General features: G+C 41.6%; 1 protein-coding gene across 2 annotated transcripts in view; it reads right to left on the reverse strand.

Annotated features, from left to right (window-relative positions):
• DNA2 (DNA replication helicase/nuclease 2) overlaps positions 1-18,561 on the reverse strand; it is a 52,461-nt gene extending 33,900 nt beyond the window's left edge. The window contains exons 1-5 of one of the 2 annotated variants that reach the window (XM_046026273.1): positions 18,407-18,561; positions 16,656-16,838; positions 15,574-15,757; positions 11,459-11,604; positions 4,263-4,394 (exon numbers count right to left, since the gene is read on the reverse strand). In XM_046026273.1, coding sequence (XP_045882229.1) covers positions 4,263-4,394; positions 11,459-11,604; positions 15,574-15,757; positions 16,656-16,838; positions 18,407-18,477 — 716 coding nt within the window. In that variant the 5' untranslated portion in view covers positions 18,478-18,561. The remainder of the gene's footprint in view (positions 1-4,262; positions 4,395-11,458; positions 11,605-15,573; positions 15,758-16,655; positions 16,839-18,406) is intronic. The other variant, XM_046026274.1, reaches the window with a different exon arrangement.
• Between the last annotated feature and the right edge of the window lie 3,417 nt (positions 18,562-21,978).

Below are 21,978 nucleotides of genomic sequence, written 5' to 3' on the forward strand. Positions count from 1 at the left end.
ATGTAGACAAAATGCGAAAACAATTAAACAGTAAAATAAAAGCTAATATGTGAAACAACAAAGAAAAGGTATATCCACCACAACTTAAATTCTCAAGCAAATATAAAAGACTCCAAAATAAATAATAAGGAAGGACAAGAGAGGTGTGTAGTGAGAGAGGGTAAATAAGGATAAAGAAATAATTAGGAACAACAGAAAACAAAAATTAAGTTTGTAATTATAGAAAATCAAGAGACTAGAATGACAGAAATACTACAAAACAATGAAACAAATTAGGAGAAGAATGACTACTTAATAAACACTTCTCTGTTTATCACAGTGAAGACTAATGCACGGAGACCCACCCCCTATTCTAGACATAGGCAATTTGATTCAAAGAAATAACAAAGAATGAAGCGTTTATAAATTTAATTCATTTATTACAGTTTTGTTTTGTTTTGTTTTGTTTTAAAGAAGGGAGCTACTGGTATATTTAAGACCACTACAGAGAAAAGGAATATGAAAAATAAACCCAATTCTAATGGCACGATAAGCCGCAATTTTTAAAATAACCATTATTAAAATATATATCAAAATCCTGGCAAACTGATTGTGGTGATGATTACACAACTCTACAAATACACTGAAAGTCACTGAATTGTAAATAATAATAAAAGAAATAAAAACAATTAAAATCCAGATACAGGGGGCGCCTGGGTGGCTCAGTGGGTTAAGCCTCTGCCTTCGGCTCAGGTCATGATCTCGGAGTCCTGGGATTGAGCCCCACATCAGGCTCTCTGCTCAACAGGGAGCCTGCTTCCCCCTCTCTCTGCCTGCTTCTCTGCCTACTTGTGATCTCTCTCTCTGTCATATAAATAAAAATAAAATCTTTAAATAAAAAAATAAGATCCAGGGGCGCCTGGGTGGCTCAGTGGGTTAAAGCCTCTGCCTTCAGCTCAGGTTATGATCCCAGTGTCCTGGGATCGAGCCCCGCATCAGGCTCTCTGCTTGGCAGGGAGCCTGCTTCCTCCTCTCTCTCTCTCTCTGCCTGCCTCTCTCCCTACTTGTGATCTCTATCTGTCAAATAAATAAATAAAATCTTTAAAAAAAAAAAAATAAGATCCAGATACAGGACATTTAAACATTGCTAACAACCTTTTAAAATGATTACAAAATTCTCAGAGAACTCTAGCACTATGTAAAAGGTTGTAAAATTTCCAAATATCTTTTTTTTTTTTTTTTTTTATTTGACAGAGAGAAATCACAACTAGGCAGAGAGGCAGGCAGAGAGAGAGGAGGAAGCAGGCTCCCTGTGGAGCAGAGAGCCCGATGTGGGGCTCGATCCCAGGACCGTGGGATCATGACCTGAGCCGAAGGCAAAGGCTTTAACCCACTGAGCCACCCAGGTGCCCCAATTTCCAAATATCTTTGATGAAGTAGTCCACTTGAGATTTTAACGCCAAGAAATGTGTCCCATAGGTCAACCCTTCCACTTGTGTACTCTCATTCCTTCTGCCATTCTCAACACATAGCTGACCTTTCCCATCTCTCATGATGAATTCTGCCCTCTCAGTGGAATTCTCCCTATCAGCACATGAACACATCATAGCTCCCATCTTCAAAACAACAAAGCTCTCTTAGCCCCTACATAAGTCTCTGGCTACCATTTCATTTCTATGTGCCCCTCATAGAACTATAGCCCCTCACTATAGTTGTCTAACTCCCTGTCTCCAAATACTCCCCTACCACTCTCTCTTGACACCCTTCTCATCACATTTTCTCCCCTGGAATCACTACTGACTTTTCCTTCCCTCACACTCCACATTCAATCCAAAACTATCAGTTCTCCCACTAAAGTCTGACTGAAGTCCAACTGATTCTCATCACTTCCACACTTCCACTGTCTCAGCCACCAACATCCTTTACTTGGGTTCTTTTAAGAGCCTCCAACTTAGTCTCTCTACCTCTGCCCTTATCCTACAAAACAGTCTCAAAAGAGCAGCCAGAATGATGCTTTTAAAAGTAAATCTGTCCAGCTCCCTGCCAGCAGGGCATCTGCTTCTCCCTCTGACCTCTTTCCTCTCATGCTCTCTCTCTCTCTCTCAAATAAATAAATAAAATCCTTTAAAAAAAAAAAAAAAAAAAAAAAGTAGATCTGAAGGGGGCACCTGGCTGGCTCAGTAAGAAGAGCAACTCTTGATCTCGGGGTCATGAGTTCAAGCTCCATGCTGGGTGGAGAGGTCACTTAAATAAAAAAACATATAAAAATAAAGTAAATCTGAGGGCACCTGGGTGGCTCAGTCGGTTAAGCGTCTGCCTTCGGCTCAGGTCATGATCTCAGGGTCCTGGGATTGAGTCCCACATCGGGTTCCCTGCTCAGCATGGAGAATGCTTCTCCCTTTCTCCACTCCCCACTTGTGTTCTCTTACTCTCTCTCTCAAACAAATAAATAAAATCTTTAAAAAAAATAAAGTAAATCTGATCCATGCAGATCAATGCGCACAGAGAGGTTAAGTTACAGAGCTAAACTGCGGCAAAACTAGGATTCACATCCAGGCTCAGTGTGGATCTCTCTGAACCACCAAGAACTTTAAACAACAAACTGGTCCAAAGAACTAACGGTTCCTAAGTTTCTGATGCACAAATCTTAAACAAGTTTTTCAGATCACAAAGTGTCCTGTGATAAAACAGTAAGAATACTGAGAAAAGGTAAGAAAATATATATAAATGGAAGCTGTGCCTCTTCAAAGAAAAAGAAAATGTTGCTCAAGGGGGCAGGATGGGGGGCAGGAAATTACATCAAAACCCTCTGTGCAAGCGAGCTCTCCAGCGGCCTCTTATCTAATCAGAACAGCAGCCAGGGTCCTGACACGGCTTACAAGGCCCCAGGAAAGCTACTTCTGTTCTTTCCCTCTTTGCTCTGCCCCCACCACAATGGCAGGTGTCATCACCCAAGGGGCTCTGCCTGGAACACTCTTCCTGCAGAGAGCTGTTCAGCTACCTTCTTTATCTCCTTCAGGCTTCATCTCCACGTCATCTTATTGGAGAGGGCTTTCACGACCATTCACTGGAAATAATATGTCCACCACCACTACCACCAACTCCACATTCCTTCTTATGTTGTTCTGCCCTGCATTTATCACAGTCTGTTGTTTACTTGTTCAGTACTATAGAAGCATCAGGAAGTCAGCTGCTTCCCCCCCACACCCATGATAATCCCAGCACCTAGAACATTACTCGGCACATATTAGGCACTAGATAAACACTTGCTGAATGAGTAAACAATGAAAGAGAAAAAAAAATGTATGATTTACAAACTTACACGAATGCTTCTTTAAGGGAAAAAAAACCAATAAACTGCCAAATGCCAAAATGAGTTAAATGCTTAAACACAGTATTTAAACATAGAGCACAAATCCACAGGACAATCAGCATGTGACACAGTCCATATAGGATAGTAATAGAAATACATACAAATTACAATCCCGAGAAGATCTATAAATTGGTTATTTTATTTAAAAAACATACTGACGGGGGCACCTGGCTGGCTCACTCAGTAGAGAATGCGACTCTTGATCTTTGGGTTATGAGTTCAAGTCCCACGTTGGGTGTAAAGATTACTGAAAATAAAAAAATCTTAAAAAAAAACCTGATGGGGCACCTGGGTGGCTCAGTGGGTTAAAGCCTCTGCCTTCAGCTCAGGTCATGATCCCAGGTTCCTAGGATAGAGCCCCGCATCAGGCTCTCTGCTCAGCAGGGAGCCTGCTTCCTCCTCTCTCTCTGCCTACTTGTGATCTTTGTCTGTCAAATAAATAAATCAATCAATCTAAAAAAAAAAAAAAAAAAACCTGATATACAAAAATCAGAAGATTTTATGATAATGAAAGTAGAATTTCTATTCATTAGATTATTTTTTTGTCCTGGAAAGACACTCGGGACCATAACATATAAAATAAGCAAACAAAAAAGCTAGTAGTAGGGGCGCCTGGGTGGCTCAGTGGATTAAGCCGCTGCCTTCGGCTCAGGTCATGATCTCAGGGTCCTGGGATCGAGCCCCGCATCAGGCTCTCTGCTCTGCAGGGAGACTACTTCCTCCTCTCTCTCTGCCTGCCTCTCTGCCTACTTGTGATCTCTCTCTCTGTCAAATAAATAAATAAAATCTTTAAAAAAAAAAAAAAAAGCTAGTTGTACTAACTCAACCTTTAAAAAATTTTAATTCAACACACAGAGTAAAATCCTGATCTGAACATATGAACACCATATAAACAAAATGAGTTTCTTACAGAGAGAGCTGCATCTGGGGTAAGTCAGCTGAAGTGTATTTATGCATGAAATCTCTGGCCCATTTAGAAAATGAAGGAAGATACTCCTCTACTTCTTGTTTTATCTCTTCTTGATTCAGATTTAAGCGATACCTGCAAAATAAGAGATTAAACAAGAAAGCATAAACATGAAAAAAGTAAGTAAGAACAAAAACATCCAAATAAACAAGTTATCCACCAACTAATTTATGGATATATAATGTGATATATATGGCCACCTGACTGCTTCAGTTGGTAGAGCACAGAGCATGCGACTCGTGATCTCAAGGGTGTGAGCTCATGCCCCACATTGGGGAAAGAGTTTACTTAAAAAGTAAGTAAATAAAATCTTTTTTTTAAATGTGGTATATACATACAATGGAATATTATTCATCCTTAAAACTGAAGAGAGCAGAGGCCTATTGGTCCTCCAAAAGAACTGGTTCAGCAGAGAAAACAATATTAGCAACCCTAGTTCTGCCAAAATTGCTTCTCCTGAGCACAGTAGCAACCTCAAGCTAAAAGACAAGCTGAAATTCCTCAGGGGAGCAACTGCTGATACCAAAAAGCTCCAAATGATCACACATTCAGACAACCAGAGGCAAGGGTTATCCTTGCAAAAGGCTGCTTGAAATCTGGCCAAGTCCTTGGCTAATAGCTGGATGCCACACCAAGCACAAAGGCCCCTGACACAGCCATGGAATGTCACCACCTGCCAGGCCCCAGCCACCCGGCTGTGTGGGGAGAAGAGAGGCCTGAAGACAAGGTGAGCAAGACCAGCGCTGCCCAATGTAGTGGGGGCTCCTGAGCCCATGGGGAACGCTGGACTGTCCAGAGCCCTGCTCAGCCTGTTCTACGGGTACTGTCATCATGGTATACAGCCCATCGTGCGTACCATGGCATATACTACTTAATCTTAGAACCTACACACATCTAATAGGTGAACCCCGTAAAAAGTATATGCATGCTGTCTGCACTAATCCTGCAACTTTCCTCTAAATTTGAAATTATTTCCAAATAAAAAGATTTTTTAAATGTTTTAAGGGCATATATTCTCTGGCCCCACAATTCTACTTCTAAGTATTTAACCCAGATATATGCCTCAAAGGTATGAAATAAGAGATATATAAAGGTATTTTTTTTAAAGATTTATTTATTTATTGGAGAGACAGAGAGCGAGAGAGGGAGGACAGGGGCAGAGGGAGAGGGAGAGAAAACCTCAAGCAAACTCCACGCTGAGCACGGAGCCCAAGGCAGGGCTCAATCCCACGACTCCGAGATCATGACTTGAGTCGAAATCAAGAGTTGAATGCTTAACCAGCTGGGCCACCCAGGGGCCCCTAAAGGTGTTTCTTACACAATTGCTAATAAAAGCAAAGACTGAAATGCCAGGGGGATACTTAAATAAATTATAGTACATCCATGCAATGAAATATTACACCATTATTAATTAAAATTGAGACAGCTCAGCCAGTTGGGCGTCAGACTCTTGATTTCATGACCATGGGGTCATTAGATCAAGCCCCGCAGCAGGCTCAGCACTGGGCTGGGTGTGGAGCCTTTAAGTTTTTCCCTCTCCCTCTCCTCTGCGCCTACCACCCCCATCCATGCTCTCTCTCAAAAAAGAAAAAAAAAAAAAAAAGCTCAGTAAGTATTACCAAGGAATGACTACCAGGCTTAACATTTAAGTGCACAATAATATGCATAGTATTCTACAATTTACCGAACAAAAAATATATATGTACACATACACACACATTGTCACATATAAACATTTGAAATCTCTGTAAAATGACATACAAGAAACTGGTAACAGTGGTTGCCTTTGGGGGTCTGTCGGTTAAGCGTCTGCCTTCAGGCCAGGTCATAATCCCAGAGTCCTGGGATTGGATCGCTCATCAGGCTCCCAGCACAGCAGGGAGCCTGCTTCTCCCTCTGCCTGCTGCTCCCCCTGCTTCTGCTCTCTGTCAAATAAACAAAATCTTAAAAAAAAAAAAAAAAAACACAAAAAAACCAGTAGCTGCCTTTGGGAAAAGGAACTACGTGACAAGGAGGATGCAGGGAAAAAGGCTCCAGAGAGCCTCTTATACTCCCATAACAGGGTATATACAAATTTATAACGTTTTTAGGAATAATAATTCATTACTTTAAAAAACATCTACACAGGGGCACCTGGGTGGCTCAGTGGGTTAAAGCCTCTGCCTTCGGCTCAGGTCTTGGTCCTAGGGTCCTGGGATGAAGACCCACATCAGGCTTTCTGCTCAGCGGGGAGTCTGCTTCCTCCTCTCTCTCTGCCTGCCTCTCTGCCTACTTGTGATCGATCTCGCTCTCTGTCAAATAAATAAATAAAATCTTAAAAAAAAAAAAATCTACAGATTTGGGTAATCTTTTCCTAAATAACTTTCTCCAACCATTTTGGAGCCATTCTTCATTGTGATGATGTCCTTGGGTAAATTCTTCCCAGTATTTTATTTTTTACAGAGTAGACTCGTTAAAATTTCCAAACCAGGGGCACCTGGGTGGCTCAGTGGGTTAAAGCCTCTGCCTTCGGCTCAGGTCATGATCCCAGGGTCCTGGGATCGAGCCCTGCATCGGGCTCCCTGCTCGGCGGGAAGCCTGCTTCTCCCTCTCCCACTCCCCCTGCTTGTGTTCCCTCTCTCGTTGTGTCTTCTATCAAATGGATAAATAAAATCTTTAAAAAAAAAAAAAAGCATCCAACCCTTGATCCCAGCTCAGTCCTTGATCTCAGGGCTGTGAGTTTAAGCCCCATGCTGGGATCCACACTGGAACCTGTATTTTAAAAAAAAAAAGTGACGTGTAAATGTCTCAGTTGGATAAGCAGCGGTCTTCGACTCAGGTCATGATCCCAGGGTCCTAGGATAGAGTCCCACAACAGGCTTCTTGCTAAGCGGGGAAGCTGCTTCTTCCTTTACCTCTGCCTGTAGCTTCCCTGCTTGTGCTCGCTCTGACAAATAAATAAATCTTTAAAAATCTGTGCTAAGATCTATAATAAGGTAGAAGGACCTATGAGAGGGTAGAAAAGAACTTTCAACCTGTTGTTTTAGGGTCTGGGAATTTTTTTTTTTTTTAATATTTTATTTATTTGACAGAGAGAAATCACAACTAGGCAGAGAGGCAGGCAGAGAGAGAGGAGGAAGCAGGTTCCCTGCGGAGCAGAGAGCCCGACACGGGGCTCGATCCCAGGACTCTGATCATGACCTGAGCCAAAGGCAGAGGCTTTAACCCACTGAGCCACCCAGGCGCCCTGGGTCTGGGAATTTTTAAAAATTTTTCTCTTGGGGTGCCTGGGTGGCTCAGTCAGTAAATGTCTGCCTTTGGCTCAAGTCGTGATCCCAGAGTCCTGGGGTCCGACCGCATCTGGCTCCCTGCTCAGCGGGAAGCCTGCTTCTCCCTCTCCCACTCCTCCTGCTTGTGTTCCCTCTCTGGCAGCATCTTGCTCTGTCAAATAAATAAACAAAATCTTAAAAAAAAAAAGTTTTCTTTTGATGGGACGGCTGACTGGCTCAGTCAGTAGAGCATGTAACTCTTGATCTTGGTGTGGTGAGTTTTCACCCCACACGTAGGGTAGAGTTTACTTTAAAAAAGGGGGGTCACTACAGCTTCCTGCTTGCACAATTTCTTAGACCCTTTAATCTGAAATAGCAGCTGCTATGTTGTAGGAGAGACTCACATGGCAAGAAACTGAAGCCTCATGACAACGCCATGACTGTATCACCTTGGAAGCAGATCCTCCCTTCAAAGGACTGTAGCTCCAAATAGGAGACCCTGAGCCCGAGCCATCTAGCTAAGCCACCTCTGAATTCCTAACCTACAGAAACTATGAGATAATTGATTAGATACTTGTCATTTAAACCACTATGGTTTTTTTTCAAGCTACTAAGTTTTTTTGTTTGTTTTATTTGACAGACAGACAGAGAGAGAGAGACAGAGCACGAGTGAACGCACAAGCAGGGGAAGTGGCAGGCAGGGGGAGGGAGAAGCAGGCTCCTCACTGAGCAGAGTCGAAGGTGGGGCTCAATCCCAGGACCCTGAGATCACGACCCGAGAGGAAGGCAGATGCTTAACTGACCAAGCCACCCAGGCGCCCCTTAAGCTACTAAGTTTTTATGTGATTTGTTTCAGGGCAATGATCAATACAACACACAACAGGTATCACTGTATGTTGATTAGGGTATAACAAAAAAATTCAAACTCTGAAATGCCATAAACGAGTGTTGAAAAGGATGTGGGGAAAAAAAAAACAAAAAACCCTTAAGTACTATTGGTGAAAATGCAAACTGATGCAGCCACAGTGGAAACAGTATGGAGGTTCCTCAAAAAAATTAAAAATATAACTACCCTTTGATCCTGAATCACACTACTGGGTATTTACCCAAAGAATACAAAAACACTAATTCAAAAGGGTATATGCACCCCTATGTTTATAGCAGCATTTACAACAGATAAATTGTAGAAGCAGTCCAAGTGTCCATCAATAGATAAGTGGATAAAGATGGCAAGAGAGAGAGAGAGAGAGAGAGCGTGTGCACGCACACACACACACACACACACACACACACACAGGAATATTACTCAGCCGTAAAAAAGAATGAAATCTTGCCTTTTACAACAACATGGATGGACCTAGAGAGTATAATACTAAGCAAAGGAAGTCAGAGAAAGACAAATACCTACAATTTCACTCATATGTGGAATTTAGGAAACAAAAAAACAAAACAAAACAAAAACAAAAAAAAACCAACAAAGGGAAAAAAAGGCACTGACCAAAAAACAGACTCTTAATTGTAAAGAACAAACTGATGGTTACCGAAGAGGAGGTGGGTGAGAGAATGGGTGAAATAGATGAAGGAAATTAAGACTCCACTTATCTCGATGAGCAGAGTGATGTGTGGAAGTGCTAAATCACTACATTGTATACCTGAACTAATATAACACTGAATATTAACTATACTGGAAGTATAATTAAAAACTTAATAAAGAAAAAAAGATAAGTTACTTTATATATATGACATTTCTATTTTAAAAAAGCAAAATATCTGTTTTACAGAAAAACCTTGACCAAGGCACAACCTCTCTGTGTTAGTGTTTCTTCATTTATAACAGATCATATAAGATGACTAAAAGCACTGAACACAGGGACTGACACACATTTTAGGATGGGGTGCCTGGGTGGCTCAGTTGTTTATGCATCTGCCTTCAGCTCAGGTCCTGATGTCCAAGTCCTGGGACTGAGTCCCATATTGGGCTCCTGGCTCAGTGGGAAGTCGGCTTCTCCCTCTGCCTCTCCCCCAGTTCCTGTTCTCTCCTCTTCTCACTGTCTTTCTCTCTCATATAATTAAATAAAATCTTCTTTAAAAAAAAAAAAAGAGGGGCGCCTGGGTGGCTCAGTGGATTGGGCCGCTGCCTTCGGCTCAGGTCATGATCTCAGGGTCCTGGGATCGAGCCCTGCATCGGGCTCTCTGCTCTGCAGGGAGACTGCTTCCTCCTCTCTCTCTGCCTGCCTCTCTGCCTACTTGTGATCTCTCTCCCTGTCAAATAAATAAATAAAATCTTTAAAAAAAAAATAAATTAAATAAATAAATTAAAAAAATAAAAATAAAAAAGAGGGGTGCCTGGGTGGCTCAGTTGGTTAAGCGACTGCCTTCAGCCCAGGTCATGATCCTGGAGTCCTGGGATCGAGTCCCACATCGGGCTCCCTGCTGGCATGGAGTCTGCTTCTCCTGCTGACCTTTCTCCACTCATGCTCTCTCTCTCTCAAATAAATAAAAATTAAAAAGAAAAAAGAAAAAGAAAAGAAAAATTTTTTTAGGACAACAGATCATATGTCATTAGTAAATCAGTTGTATGGCATTCTGGAACACATTTTTTCCATATAAACAGGGAAAGAGGTTTCCATATAAACAATGACTCACTGGGTTAAGCCTCTGCCTTCTGCTCAGGTCATGATGCCAGGGTCCTGGGATCAAGGCCTACATGGGGCCCTCTGTTCAGCAGGGAGCCTGCTTCCTCATCTCTCTTTGCCTGCCTCTCTGCCTACCTGTGATCTCTCTCTCTGTGTCAAATAAATAAATAAATAAATAAACAAACAAACAAATAAATATTTTTTTAAATAAATAAATAGACAGGGAAAGAGAATTACATCTGGGAAAAGGTTTTCATCAACTAGTCCGGAAATCAAAATTACCCCTAATGAAAATAAATCTGTGACAAAAACATGGTTTGCAATAAGAGTCACAAAGAAACAGCAGAATATGCCAACCTCTCTGCATGTAGTCACTCATAAAATGTCAACGATTAGCCATATGTGGTTTACGTATATTCGCTCCACTGTCATAAAAAGTTTGCAAAATAGGTATTACCGCCTTTTTCAAAATCTTTAGGTAACCTGCTCAAACTTAAAACTGGCAAAGCTAAAAAAAATTTTTTTTTTAAAATATTGTTTATTTATTTGACAGACAGAGATCTCAAGTAGATGGAGAGGCAGGCGGAGAGAGAGAGGAGGAAGCAGACTCCCCACTGAGAAGAGAGCCCGATGCGGGGCTCGATCCCAGGACCCTGAGATCATGACCTGAGCAGAAGGCAGAGGTTTAACCCACTGAGCCATCCAGGTGCCCCTGGCAAAGCTAAGATTTAAAACTAGGTCCATCTGACTCCCAATTATAGTATGTCACATTTCTAGAAATAAAGCAAAATGTTTTTCACACTCTTGGAGAGCAGCTGGAGTCTATTGTGCACGTGTACAGATATTTTTAGCTCAAGAGTTTCTATTCTGCAATTTCAGAAGCTTTTCACAGAACTGCAGTGGGGTACTACAACCCTGAATTTGCATTCTAGTATTATTCTGATTTATATTTAATAGTCTAATAACGAGGGTGCCTGGGTGGCTCAGTTGGTTGAGCAACTGCCTTTGGCTCAGGTCACGATCCTGGAGTCCCAGGATCGAGTCCCACATCGGGCTCCCTGCTCGGCAGGGGGTCTGCTTCTCCTGCTGACCTATCTACTCTCATGCTCTCTCTCTCAAATAAATAAATAAGATCTTTAAAAAATAAAATAAAATTTAAAAAAAAAAAATAGTCTAATAACGAAATACCTTATAGATTCCAGGAGAGAATGCTCATAATAAAATAGTACCTATAGCACATGTTGTAACTACTTACATTTCCTTGAGATGCCTTATTTCTTGAACAGTTTGAAAAGCAAATTCTTGTAGCTTTTCTGGGGCAAAGCTACTGCTTATTGCTTTTTGAAATACTTCATGAAGAACTGTACCAATCAGCATTTGGCGCGTGGCTGGATCAGAGCTCTATTAAAAAAAAATCATACATTTTATTTCAAAACATATTAACAGACATGATTCCATATTTATTACCTATCCTATTAAACCACCACAACCAAAGTGCATGGGTGAGACAAATGTCAAAATATTAAACAACTTTATTCTAGTGAGTAAAATTATAGATGACTTTCACTTTCTTTTCCTTTTTTTAAGGTTTTTTTTTTTTAATTTATTCATTTGAGAGAGAAGAGAGTGCACAAGCAGAGGGAGAGGGAGGGGGAGAAGCAGACTCCCCATGAGCAGGGAGCCCAATGCAGGGCTGGATCCCAGGACCCTGAGATCATGACCTGAGCGAAAAGCAGACACTCAACTGACAGCCACCCAGGCACACAACTTTTACTTTCTTCTATTCAGAATTACTTGATTTTACAAGCTTGTTCTTTTTTAATCAGTGATTTCCATTTTGAAAACATTAAAAAGAACCTATATTAAAAATTTCAATGTATTCTCAAATGCTTAACATATTATTTTCTAATTTCACTTTATAATTACTCAGATAAAACCCAATACAGCCATAACTCGTAAATTCATGTAAGTAAAAGATATTATTCAAACATAAACTTCAGGGTGCCTGGATGGCTCAGTCGTTAAGCGTCTGCCTTCAGCTTGGGTCATGATTCCCAGGTCCTGGGACGGAGCCGTGCATCAGGCTCCCTGCTCAGCAGGGGTCTGCTTCTCCCTCTCACACTCCCCTTGCTTGTCTTCCCTCTCTCTCTGTCAAATAAATAAAATCTTAAAAAAAAAACAACAAAAAAACCCCACACACATAAACTTCAAACTTACAACAAAGATTTTTGACAAGGGAACTTGTCAAAAATGTTCCCTCCAGGGGCGCCTGGGTGGCTCAGTAGGTTAAAGCCTCTGCCTTCGGCTCAGGTCATGATCCATGGGTCCTGGGATGGAGCCCCACATGGAGCCCCGCATCGGGCTCTCTGCTCAGGGAGCCTGCTTCCTCCTCTCTCTTTGCCTGCCTCTCTGCCTAGTTGTGATTTCGCTCTGTCAAATAAATAAAATATTTAAAAAAAAAAAAAATGTTCCCTCCACTCAAAAAGAAACAGTATTTTAAAAAAAGACACCATATTTTTCAATTAACTCTATTCTTAGCCTAGACCTTCCTCTTAAAGATATAATAAAGCGACCAAGACATGCTTCAGAAATCTTAAAAATTAATTTACAGAGGACTCTCTGTACTATTTATGCAAGTTCTTTGTGAGTCTTAAAGTACTTAAAATAAAAAGTTTTTAAGAATTAAAAAATATTCAGGGCTACCTTATAAAATGTAGTTAAAAGACAAGTTGATAGTTCGCTCTACCCACAAATGAAAATACTAAGCTGATTTTTTTTTTTAAGATTTTATTTATTTATTTGACAGAGAGAGGTCACAAGTAGACAGAGAGGCAGGCAGAGAGAGAGAGAGGGAAGCAGGCTCCCCACTGAGCAGAGAGCCTGATGCGGGACTCGATCCCAGGACCCTGAGATCATGACCTGAGCCGAAGGCAGCGGCTTAACCCACTGAGCCACCCAGGCGCCCCACAAAGCTGATTTTTTTAAAACTACAATTAATTGACAACTAACACTATTAGAAAAGTCTATTTAGGGATTTTTTTCCTTCTCTTTTTTTTTCTTTTTGCTCAGCTGTATTTTTGGATTTCTACATACAAATAAATTGTATAATTTTAAAAATACCCTGAAAAGAAGAAACTCTTTAACAAATAACACCCAGGTTCTTCAACAAATGGCACTGAAGCAAAGAGGGTTAAGTATAAGGTAGAACTAATATAGATTAAAAGAAACTTAGGAGACGTACCAACCAAACATAATGCAAAGATTTTTGGGAGAACCTGGTTGGCTCAGTCAGAGAAGCATGCAAATCTTGATCTTGGGGTTGTGGTTTCAAGCTCCATGGTGGGATTAGAGACTACTTAAAAAAAATCTTGGGACGCCTGGCTGGCTCAGTGGGTTAAGCCTCTGCCTTCAGCTCAGGTCATGATCTCAGGGTTCTGGGATCAAGCCCCACATCAGGCACTCTGCTCAGCAGGGAGCCTGCTTCCGCACCTCCCCCTTTGCCTCTCTGACTACTTGTGATCTCTGTCTGCCAAATAAATAAAATCTTTTAAAAAATAAAAATAATTAAAAATAAAATCTTAAGGGGTGTCTGGGTGGCTCAGTTGCTTAAGGATCTAACCTTTGGTATCTGCTCAGGTCATGCTCTCATGGTCATGTGATCAAGCCCTGCAAAGGGCCCTCTGCACTCAGTGCAGAGTCTGCTTCAGACTGTCTCTCCCCCCCATGTGCGCTCTCTCTCTCAAATAAATAAAATCTTTAAAAAATAATAAAATAAATAAAATATTTTTTAAAAAGGGAAGAAAAAGAACTTACTTGAATTCTGACTGATTCTAAGAAAACAACTGAATAAAAGGATATTTTCTTGGGGCGCCTGGGTGACTCAGTCAGTTAAGCGCCTGCCTTCAGCTCAGGTCATGTTCCCAGGCTCCTGGGATCAGTCTGCATCAGGCTTCCTTGCTCAGCCGGGATCCTGCTTCTCCCTCTGCCTCTGCCTGCCACTCCCCCTGCTTGTGTTCTCTCTCTCCCTCTGACAAAAATTTTATTAAAGACTTTATTTATTATTTGAGAGAGAGAGCACAAGCAAAAGAAAGCGTATGAGCAAGGGGGAGCGGCATAGGGAGAGAGAGAAGCAGACTCCCCACCAAGCAGGGAGCCCAATTCGGGGCTCAATCCCAGATCTCAGTATCATGACCTGAACTGAAGGCAGACGCTTAATCCACTGAGTAACCCAGGTCCCCTTAAAAGATATTTTCTTTTTTTTTAAAGATTTTATTTATTTATTTGACAGACAGAGATCACAAGTAGGCAGAGAGGCAGGCAGAGAGGGAGAGGGAAGCAGGCTCCCCGCTGGGCAGAGAGCATGATGCGGCGCTCGTTCCCAGGACCCTGCGATCATGACCTGAACCGAAGGCAGAGGCTTAAACCACTGAGCCACCCAGGTGCCTCTTAAAAGATATTTTCAATAAAACATATTACAGGGGCACCTGGGTAGCTCAGTCGGTTAAGCATCCAACTTTTGATTTCAGCTCAAATGATGATCTCAGGGTTGTGAGATGGAACGTGTCTGGCTTAGCACTGAGCATAGAGCCTGCCTGAGATTCTCTCTCCCTTTCCCCCCACCCCCCCAACCCCGCAAGCACTCCCCTTCTCTCTAAACAGTAATAATAAAAATAAAAAATAATAAAAAGACATTACAGAAAATTGGGCATTATATTAATTTAAGGAATTACGATTCTTTATATTATGTATGATAAAGATATATTTGTATTTTAAAGATCCTCAGCTTTCATTTACTTGCAAAATAACAGAATGTTTGGGAACAACAAAATGGATACATGGGAGTTTACTTAAAAAAAAAAAGAAAAAGTGTTATCAGGCACCTGGCTGGCTCAGTCAGTTAAGCGTCTGCCATTGGTTTAGGTCATGATGCCAGGGTCCTGGGATTGAGCCCATCAGGATCCCTGCTCAGTGGAAAACCTGTTTCTCCCTCTCCCTCTGCGTGCACTCCTCCTGCTTGTGTACTCTCTTTCTCTCTGTCAAGTAAATAAATAAATTTCTCTCTGTCAAGTAAATAAATTTAAAAAAGAATTTTTTTTGAAAGTATGAAAGAGCTCTGTAACTCTAATACCCGTAGAAATAGCAGCTGTTGGGACGCCTGGGTGGCTCAGTGGATTAAGCCGCTGCCTTCGGCTTAGGTCATGATCTCAGGGTCCTGGGATTGAGCCCCGCATCGGGCTCTCTGCTCCGCAGGGAGCCTGCTTCCCTTCCTCTCTCTTTCTGCCTCTCTGCCTACTTGTGATCTCTCTCTCTGTCAAATGAATAAATAAAATCTTTAAAAAAAAAGAAATAGCAGCTGTTAATATTATTCACCCTAAAAGTTTCACTCAGGACAGCTCTTCTCATACACCGAATACTACTGGCTATGCTTGTGCCAGAAATCAGCATGTCTGGATATAGAATGAAATATCCAAAATCTTCATCTATTATCCAAGTATCAGACAGGCAGTCTCCCTCCAAATGAATGATGTCCCCTGGCTCCACTGGTACAGAGCACCTACAAATAAAGCATCGTATACATAGTTTAGATTCCTACATTTAAACATATTAAAGAAGCCTCAAAAAGTAAACGAATATTTAATCTGAAGGAACGGTATCTGTAAACTTTTGGGTCTTTCAAAAAAATCCAACACTAGGATGTAGTCTTTTGAATCAACTCCTAGTCACTCTACTCCTTTCTACCTTTGAAATATACCTGAAAACACTCAGGGGTCTTCTTGAAATACCAAAAAGGAAAACTGCTTAATGTTAGCATCATCTAACGCAAAAGCTACCAAATCTTTAATAGTGTTAATACATCGCTCCAATTATGGATTAGATTGTTTCAATAATAATTCTCATTCCTAAAACTTCTAGCGTATCTAGTTTCTGTAAGTCTTGAGGCATGAAGCCAAACCCAATGTGTTAATAAGCATAAAATATTTATCATTTTTATCTAGACAAAAAGCCTAAATAGACAAAATTAGACCTCCACTTTGTCTGCATTTCCCCTTCACCCCTCACAAACCATACTTTGCTTGAGCAGAGAAATCTAGGGTTTAAAAATGTTCTTATGCTGTAATTAATTTTACTCTTAGTGAAAAGCTACAATCTTAAGACAAAAAGTACTGGGGAAGGAAAAAAAAAAGAAAAAAAAAGTACTGGGAAATTTTAGAAGTAGGCACTTAATAAGGACCTATGTCATAAATTTTCAAATGACAATAAAAACCAAGTTTCAGAATAAGGAGCTGGAGATGCTGGGGTAACGAGCATAATTCTACAAGAAATTAATTCAGGTTCATATCTATTCCCTTTATTAACGATTAAATTATAGCAACATCCACACAAGCCAATGTAATGAGTTTTAAGATGGTCCCCTTAAGCCAGATCAGTGCTCAAAGTAACACGAAAATTACCAGTCATTCCTAAGGATACACAGTTCTTTATTTTCTAGTGACTGGGAAGCAGTAATGATTAGGTGTTTTTCATGGGTTCCTTCTTCATTCTGTACAATACTGACTGCTAACACCAGGTACCGGTTATCCATTCCTCCACTCAGAACCATTTTAGAAAAGGAAGCTTCCAGCTTCTTCTGAAATCTGAAACATATACAAACAAAAATACTATAATATGAAATAAGTCATCCAATTTTTTATCTAGAAACCAACCTTCTCAATTTTCTAGGTTTGCTTCTTGTAGAAAGCTTATCACAATGATCATTAGCTAATAGGTAAAAATTAAGAGACTAAAGGCATAGCAGAATTCCTATTAAAAAACTTCCCAGGGGCGCCTGGGTGGCTCAGTGGGTTAAAGCCTCTGCCTTCGGCTCAGGTCATGATCTCAGAGTCCTGGGATCCAGGGAGCCTGCTTCCCTTCCTCTCTCTCTGCCTACTTGTGATCTCTCTCTCTGTTAAATAAATTTAAAAATCTTAAAAAAAAAAAAAAAAACTTCCCAAACGTAATGCCACTTAAAACATGCTTATGATATGGATTTTTCCAAATACACTCTTAGTTCTTAGGAGGAGCTCTCTGGGACATCCATAATCATGAAAATCAAGGATAAATTGAAAAATATTAAATAACAAATTCCTACCACTGGTGCAAACCTTACCAAAGTATAAGCAAAAGGAAATGACTTGGACACTATCCTTTTTGTAAATGAAAGGGATATTTGTGAGGGAAAAGCACAGTGGGTGGCTTGATGATGTCCTACTGTGAGCCACAGTATTACACTAACCTTTAGGCCTACTTAGAAATCACTACTCCAAACTACTATTTCATGAAGAAAATCCTCTATAAAATTTCAGTGAGAAACAACTAGCCCCTACCTCGCAGAGAAAAGCAAGCTTAATAGCTGTCATGTTAGCTCATTCCTTCAGGGAGTAACTCACACATTTCTTATTTATAACGGGCAGGTCAACTTCACAACACTTTTATCCATTAATCCTAGCCGCCTGAAAACTGCAGAATTCTCTACTCGTTATAGAAAACATTAAGTCCCTTGTTTGTCTTTCCAGTTTGACTGCAGTCTTTGTCAGTGACAGTACAACTGAGTCCAACGTCATTACCTCCATAATTATAACACCCAACCCTCGGCTCTCTTACTCTGTAATCGCCTCATTCACCTACTTCAGGAGGCCTCAGGCCATGAATTTCCCTGGGTCAGCTGGGATGTCTTAAGGATTTCGCAAAGGATAATGCTGATCAAAACCCAAAATGCAAAGATCCGTCAATAATAATTAGTATCATTATTAATTGAAAATAATTCCACACCATGATTATGGGTAAAGTTGTCCTGACTCGTCCAAGTTGAGGATAGAGAGCTCTCCTGGAGCAAGTTTCCCTGACTTAAACATAGAGGAAAGCATCTACGGTTGCAACTTCCCTTTATGAGGGCGTTTAAGGTGCCTGGCACTCCCCGAATTCGGGTAAGTGATATCAAGAGAAAGAAATGAATCGTTAAGGGAGCTGTCTCTGGGCTCTGACCCCAGCGTGGCCCCAAAGAGAACACTACGAAGCGGACCCCAGCTTTACAAACTCGTCGGGAGCCCCGAGTGGGGTCCTTTAACCCCGAGCCCGGCTCCTCGGAGACGCGGGTGCGGCCTCTCCCGCTCCTTCCTTTCAAATCTCCCGCCGGGCTCCCAGACCCTCCCTCCGCTCCGCTCACCGCTCAGCCGGCGGCTCAGCCTCTTCCCCGAGACTCTTCTTCAGCATCTCCAGTTCTTCCAGTTGCGCCATGGCAAACGCGGAAAATGCAAACTGTCCCAAGGTAAAATCAGAGAAACCCAACAGCTCCGACGAGAAAAAGAAGCGCGAGTTTGGGAGGCGCCGTGCGCATGCGCATTCCCGCTGTGGTCCCAAGGGACCTGCGCGAAAGAGGCCCCCACCCCCCACCCCCCACCACCTCCCGGCCTGGCGTGTTCCACGCAGAGTCCCCCACGTGGTGGCGGTGGTCTGAACAGTCTTTACTCCCTTGCTTTCGGCTTTCGTAGACAAGGAGTCTCCTAATCTGGCCCAGATTAAGTGCTCCCGCTCTTTGTTTTAGACACGCCAATCCTTGCTTAACTCACACTCTTAAAATCAATTGCCCAAACCCAGCGGTCCCTTGTTAGCTTGCAGAATTTTCCAGTTTGGGGGAAACAACCTCCTTCATTCCTTCCTTCCTTCCTTTCTTTTTTATTTTTTAATTTTATTTATTTGTTTATTTATTTATTTATTTAGAGAGAGAGAGAGAGAGAGAGCACGGAAGGAGAGGGCAGGGAGAAGAAGACTCCCGGCTGAGCAGGGAACCCCAGGAAACCTGGATCTCAGGAGCCTGGGATCTTGACCTTAGTGGAAGGCAGGCAGAGGCTTAACCAACTGGGCCACCCAGGTGCCCCTGCCTTGGTTGTTTTTATTCTGTTTTGTTTTTTAAAGATTTTATTTATTTATTTGACCGAGATCACAAGTAGGCAGAGAGGCAGGCGGGGGTGGGGGGGGGGGGGGGCAGCGGGAGGTAGAAGGCTCCCTGCCTAGCAAAGAGCCCAATGCGGGGCTCCATTCATGGACCCTGAGATCATGACCTGAGCTGAAGGCAGAGGCTTAACCCACTGAGCCACCCAGGCGCCCCTGTTTTGTTTTAAGATTGATTTAGTTTAGAAGGAAAAAGAGCGCACGCGAGCATGAGCAGGGGGAGGGGCAGAGTCTCAAGACCACCCAGGAGCCCCTCCTCCTGTGTGTGTGTGTGTGTGTGTGTGTGTGTGTGTGTGTGTGTGTGTGTGTGTGTGTGTGTGTGTGTGTGTGTGTGTGTAAACTCATTGAGAAAATAAAAGCTGTCAGATAAGAACTTCCTCATCAAGCCACAACTAAATCTATAAAAGTACTAATATCTGTACTTGTCTTATAACCCATTTTCACATTTTTCAACAGTAGTCAAAGTCCACACTGATCAATGAACCACCCTACTTGTACTCATTCTCAAGGGCATTGCTTCTTCAGCTATGACATCACTGGGTTTAGGTATTAGTTTAATTTTTTAAAGTTTTTAAGGGGCATTTCGGTGGCTCGGTCCCTTAAGCCTCTGCTTTAGGCTGTGTTATGGTCCCGGGGTCCTGGGATGGAGCCCTGGATCAGGGCTCCTTGCTCAGCAGAGCTGCTTCTCCTCTCCCTCTGCCTGCCTCTCTGCCTAATTATTCTCTCTCACTCTCAAATAAATAAAATCCTTTAAAAAAAATTTTTTTTAAGGGTTTTATTTATTTGTCAGAGAGAGCGTAAGTAGGGGGAACAGAAGGCAGAGGGAGAAATTGGCTCCCTGATGAGCAAGGAGCCCAATATGGGACTTGATTCCAGGACCCTGGAACCATGCCCCAGTCAAAGGCAGAGGCTTAACTGACTGAGCCACCCAGGCTTTCCCCCCCAAAAAAAAATCTTCAAAAAAGTAATATACTAGGGAATATTTCTGAATGAAATGTGTTAAAAATAACAAAATAATCACCTCATAAAACTATCATCCAATTTTATTTTATCACAGTTTTTTAAGATTTTGGGGCACCCGGGTGGCTCAGTCGGTTAAGAGTCTGCCTTCAGCTCAAGTCATGATCCTGGAGTCCCGGAATCGGGCCCTAAAACGGGCTCCCTGCTCACCAGGGATTCTGCTTCTCCCTCTGCCCTTCACCCTGCTCATGCTCTCTCTCTCTGGCTCTTGCTCTCTCTTGAGTAAATAAATAAAATCTTCTAAAAATAATAATAATTTTATTATTTGTTATTTTATTATTTTAATATTTATTGTATATTAAATATATTTATAAAAATATTTAATCTATAATAAATATTAAAATATAATATTTTATTATTTATTATTATATACAAAATATTAATAATAGAAGATTTTATTTCTTAATTATTGTTTTCTCATTCCCTCCAATGTCCACCATCCAGCCACCCCATGCCTCCCAACACCCTCCCCAGAAGATTTTATTTTTTAAGTAATCTCTAAACCCAACATGAGTCTCAAACTCATAACTCCAATGTCAAGATTCACATGCTTGTCTGATTGAGCCAGACAGGTGCCCCCATCATCCAATTTTATTTATTATTATTTTTAAAGATTTTTATTAATTGACAGAGAGAGCACAAGCAGGGGGAGCAGCAGACAGTGGGAGAAGCAGGTTCCCGGCTGAGCAAGGAGCTTGATATGGGACTTGATCCCAGGACCCTGGGATTATGACCCAAGCCCAAGGCAGATGCTTAACCAACTGAGCCACCCAGGTATCCCCCATCATCCAATTTTAAAATAATCTTTATCAAAAGTTATCTTTTGGAGCAGGCACCTGGGTGACTCAGGCAGTTGAGTGACCAATTCTTGATTTTGGCTCACGTCATGATCTCAGGGTCCTGGGACCCAGCACTCAGGGAAGAAGAGTCTGCTTCTCTCCTTCTCCCCCTCCCCAGCTTATGCAGGTGCTCACACTCTCTCTGAAATAAATAAATCTTAAAAATTTTTTTTAAAAGCCTTTAAAAAAAGTTGTTTAAGGACGCCTGGGTGGCTCAGCCCTTATGCCTCTACCTTTGGCTCAGGTCATGATCCCAGGGTCCTGGAATTCAGTACCGAATTGGGCTCCTTGCTCATCTGGTAACTTGCTTCTCCCTCTGTCTACTGCTCCCCACGCTTGAACTCTGTCTGTCTCTCTCTCTCTCTGACAAATAAATAAAATCTTTAAAAAATAAATAAACAATTAAAAAGTTGTCTTTTTACATTTGTGTTAATTCATACAAAAATTATGAGAAACTTCTTGAAAAAAATGGAAAAAGCTCGCCTGGAATAGAATCTGTGACGCCACATTCAGCTGGTTTTCCTCCAGCCTCACAGGCCCTCCTCAGTCTCCTTTTCTATCTCTTCATTTTCTGCCCAATCTCTAAACACTGAAAATTCTCAGAGGTCAATTCTGGACAAATTTCTCTATTGACCAGCTCCCTAGGTTATTTCATCTATGCTCATGGCTTTAAATACCATCTCTATCCTGCCAATTCTCAAATTCATATGTATCGACAGGACTTTTCCTCTGAATTCAAAAATCCAACTATATACTTGATAGCTACACTTTGAAATATTTGGGGGCGGAGGGGAAGTCTTTCATTATAACGTGGCCAAAATGGAATTTTTAATTTTCTCGACAGACCTATTATTCTTCCCAGTAATAGCACTATCTACCTGGAATATAAGGCCAGAAACCCAGAAGTTCTCCTGATTCTCTTCTGTTA

This window comes from Meles meles, chromosome 13 (assembly GCF_922984935.1).
Source record: "Meles meles chromosome 13, mMelMel3.1 paternal haplotype, whole genome shotgun sequence".
Lineage (NCBI taxonomy): Eukaryota > Metazoa > Chordata > Mammalia > Carnivora > Mustelidae > Meles > Meles meles.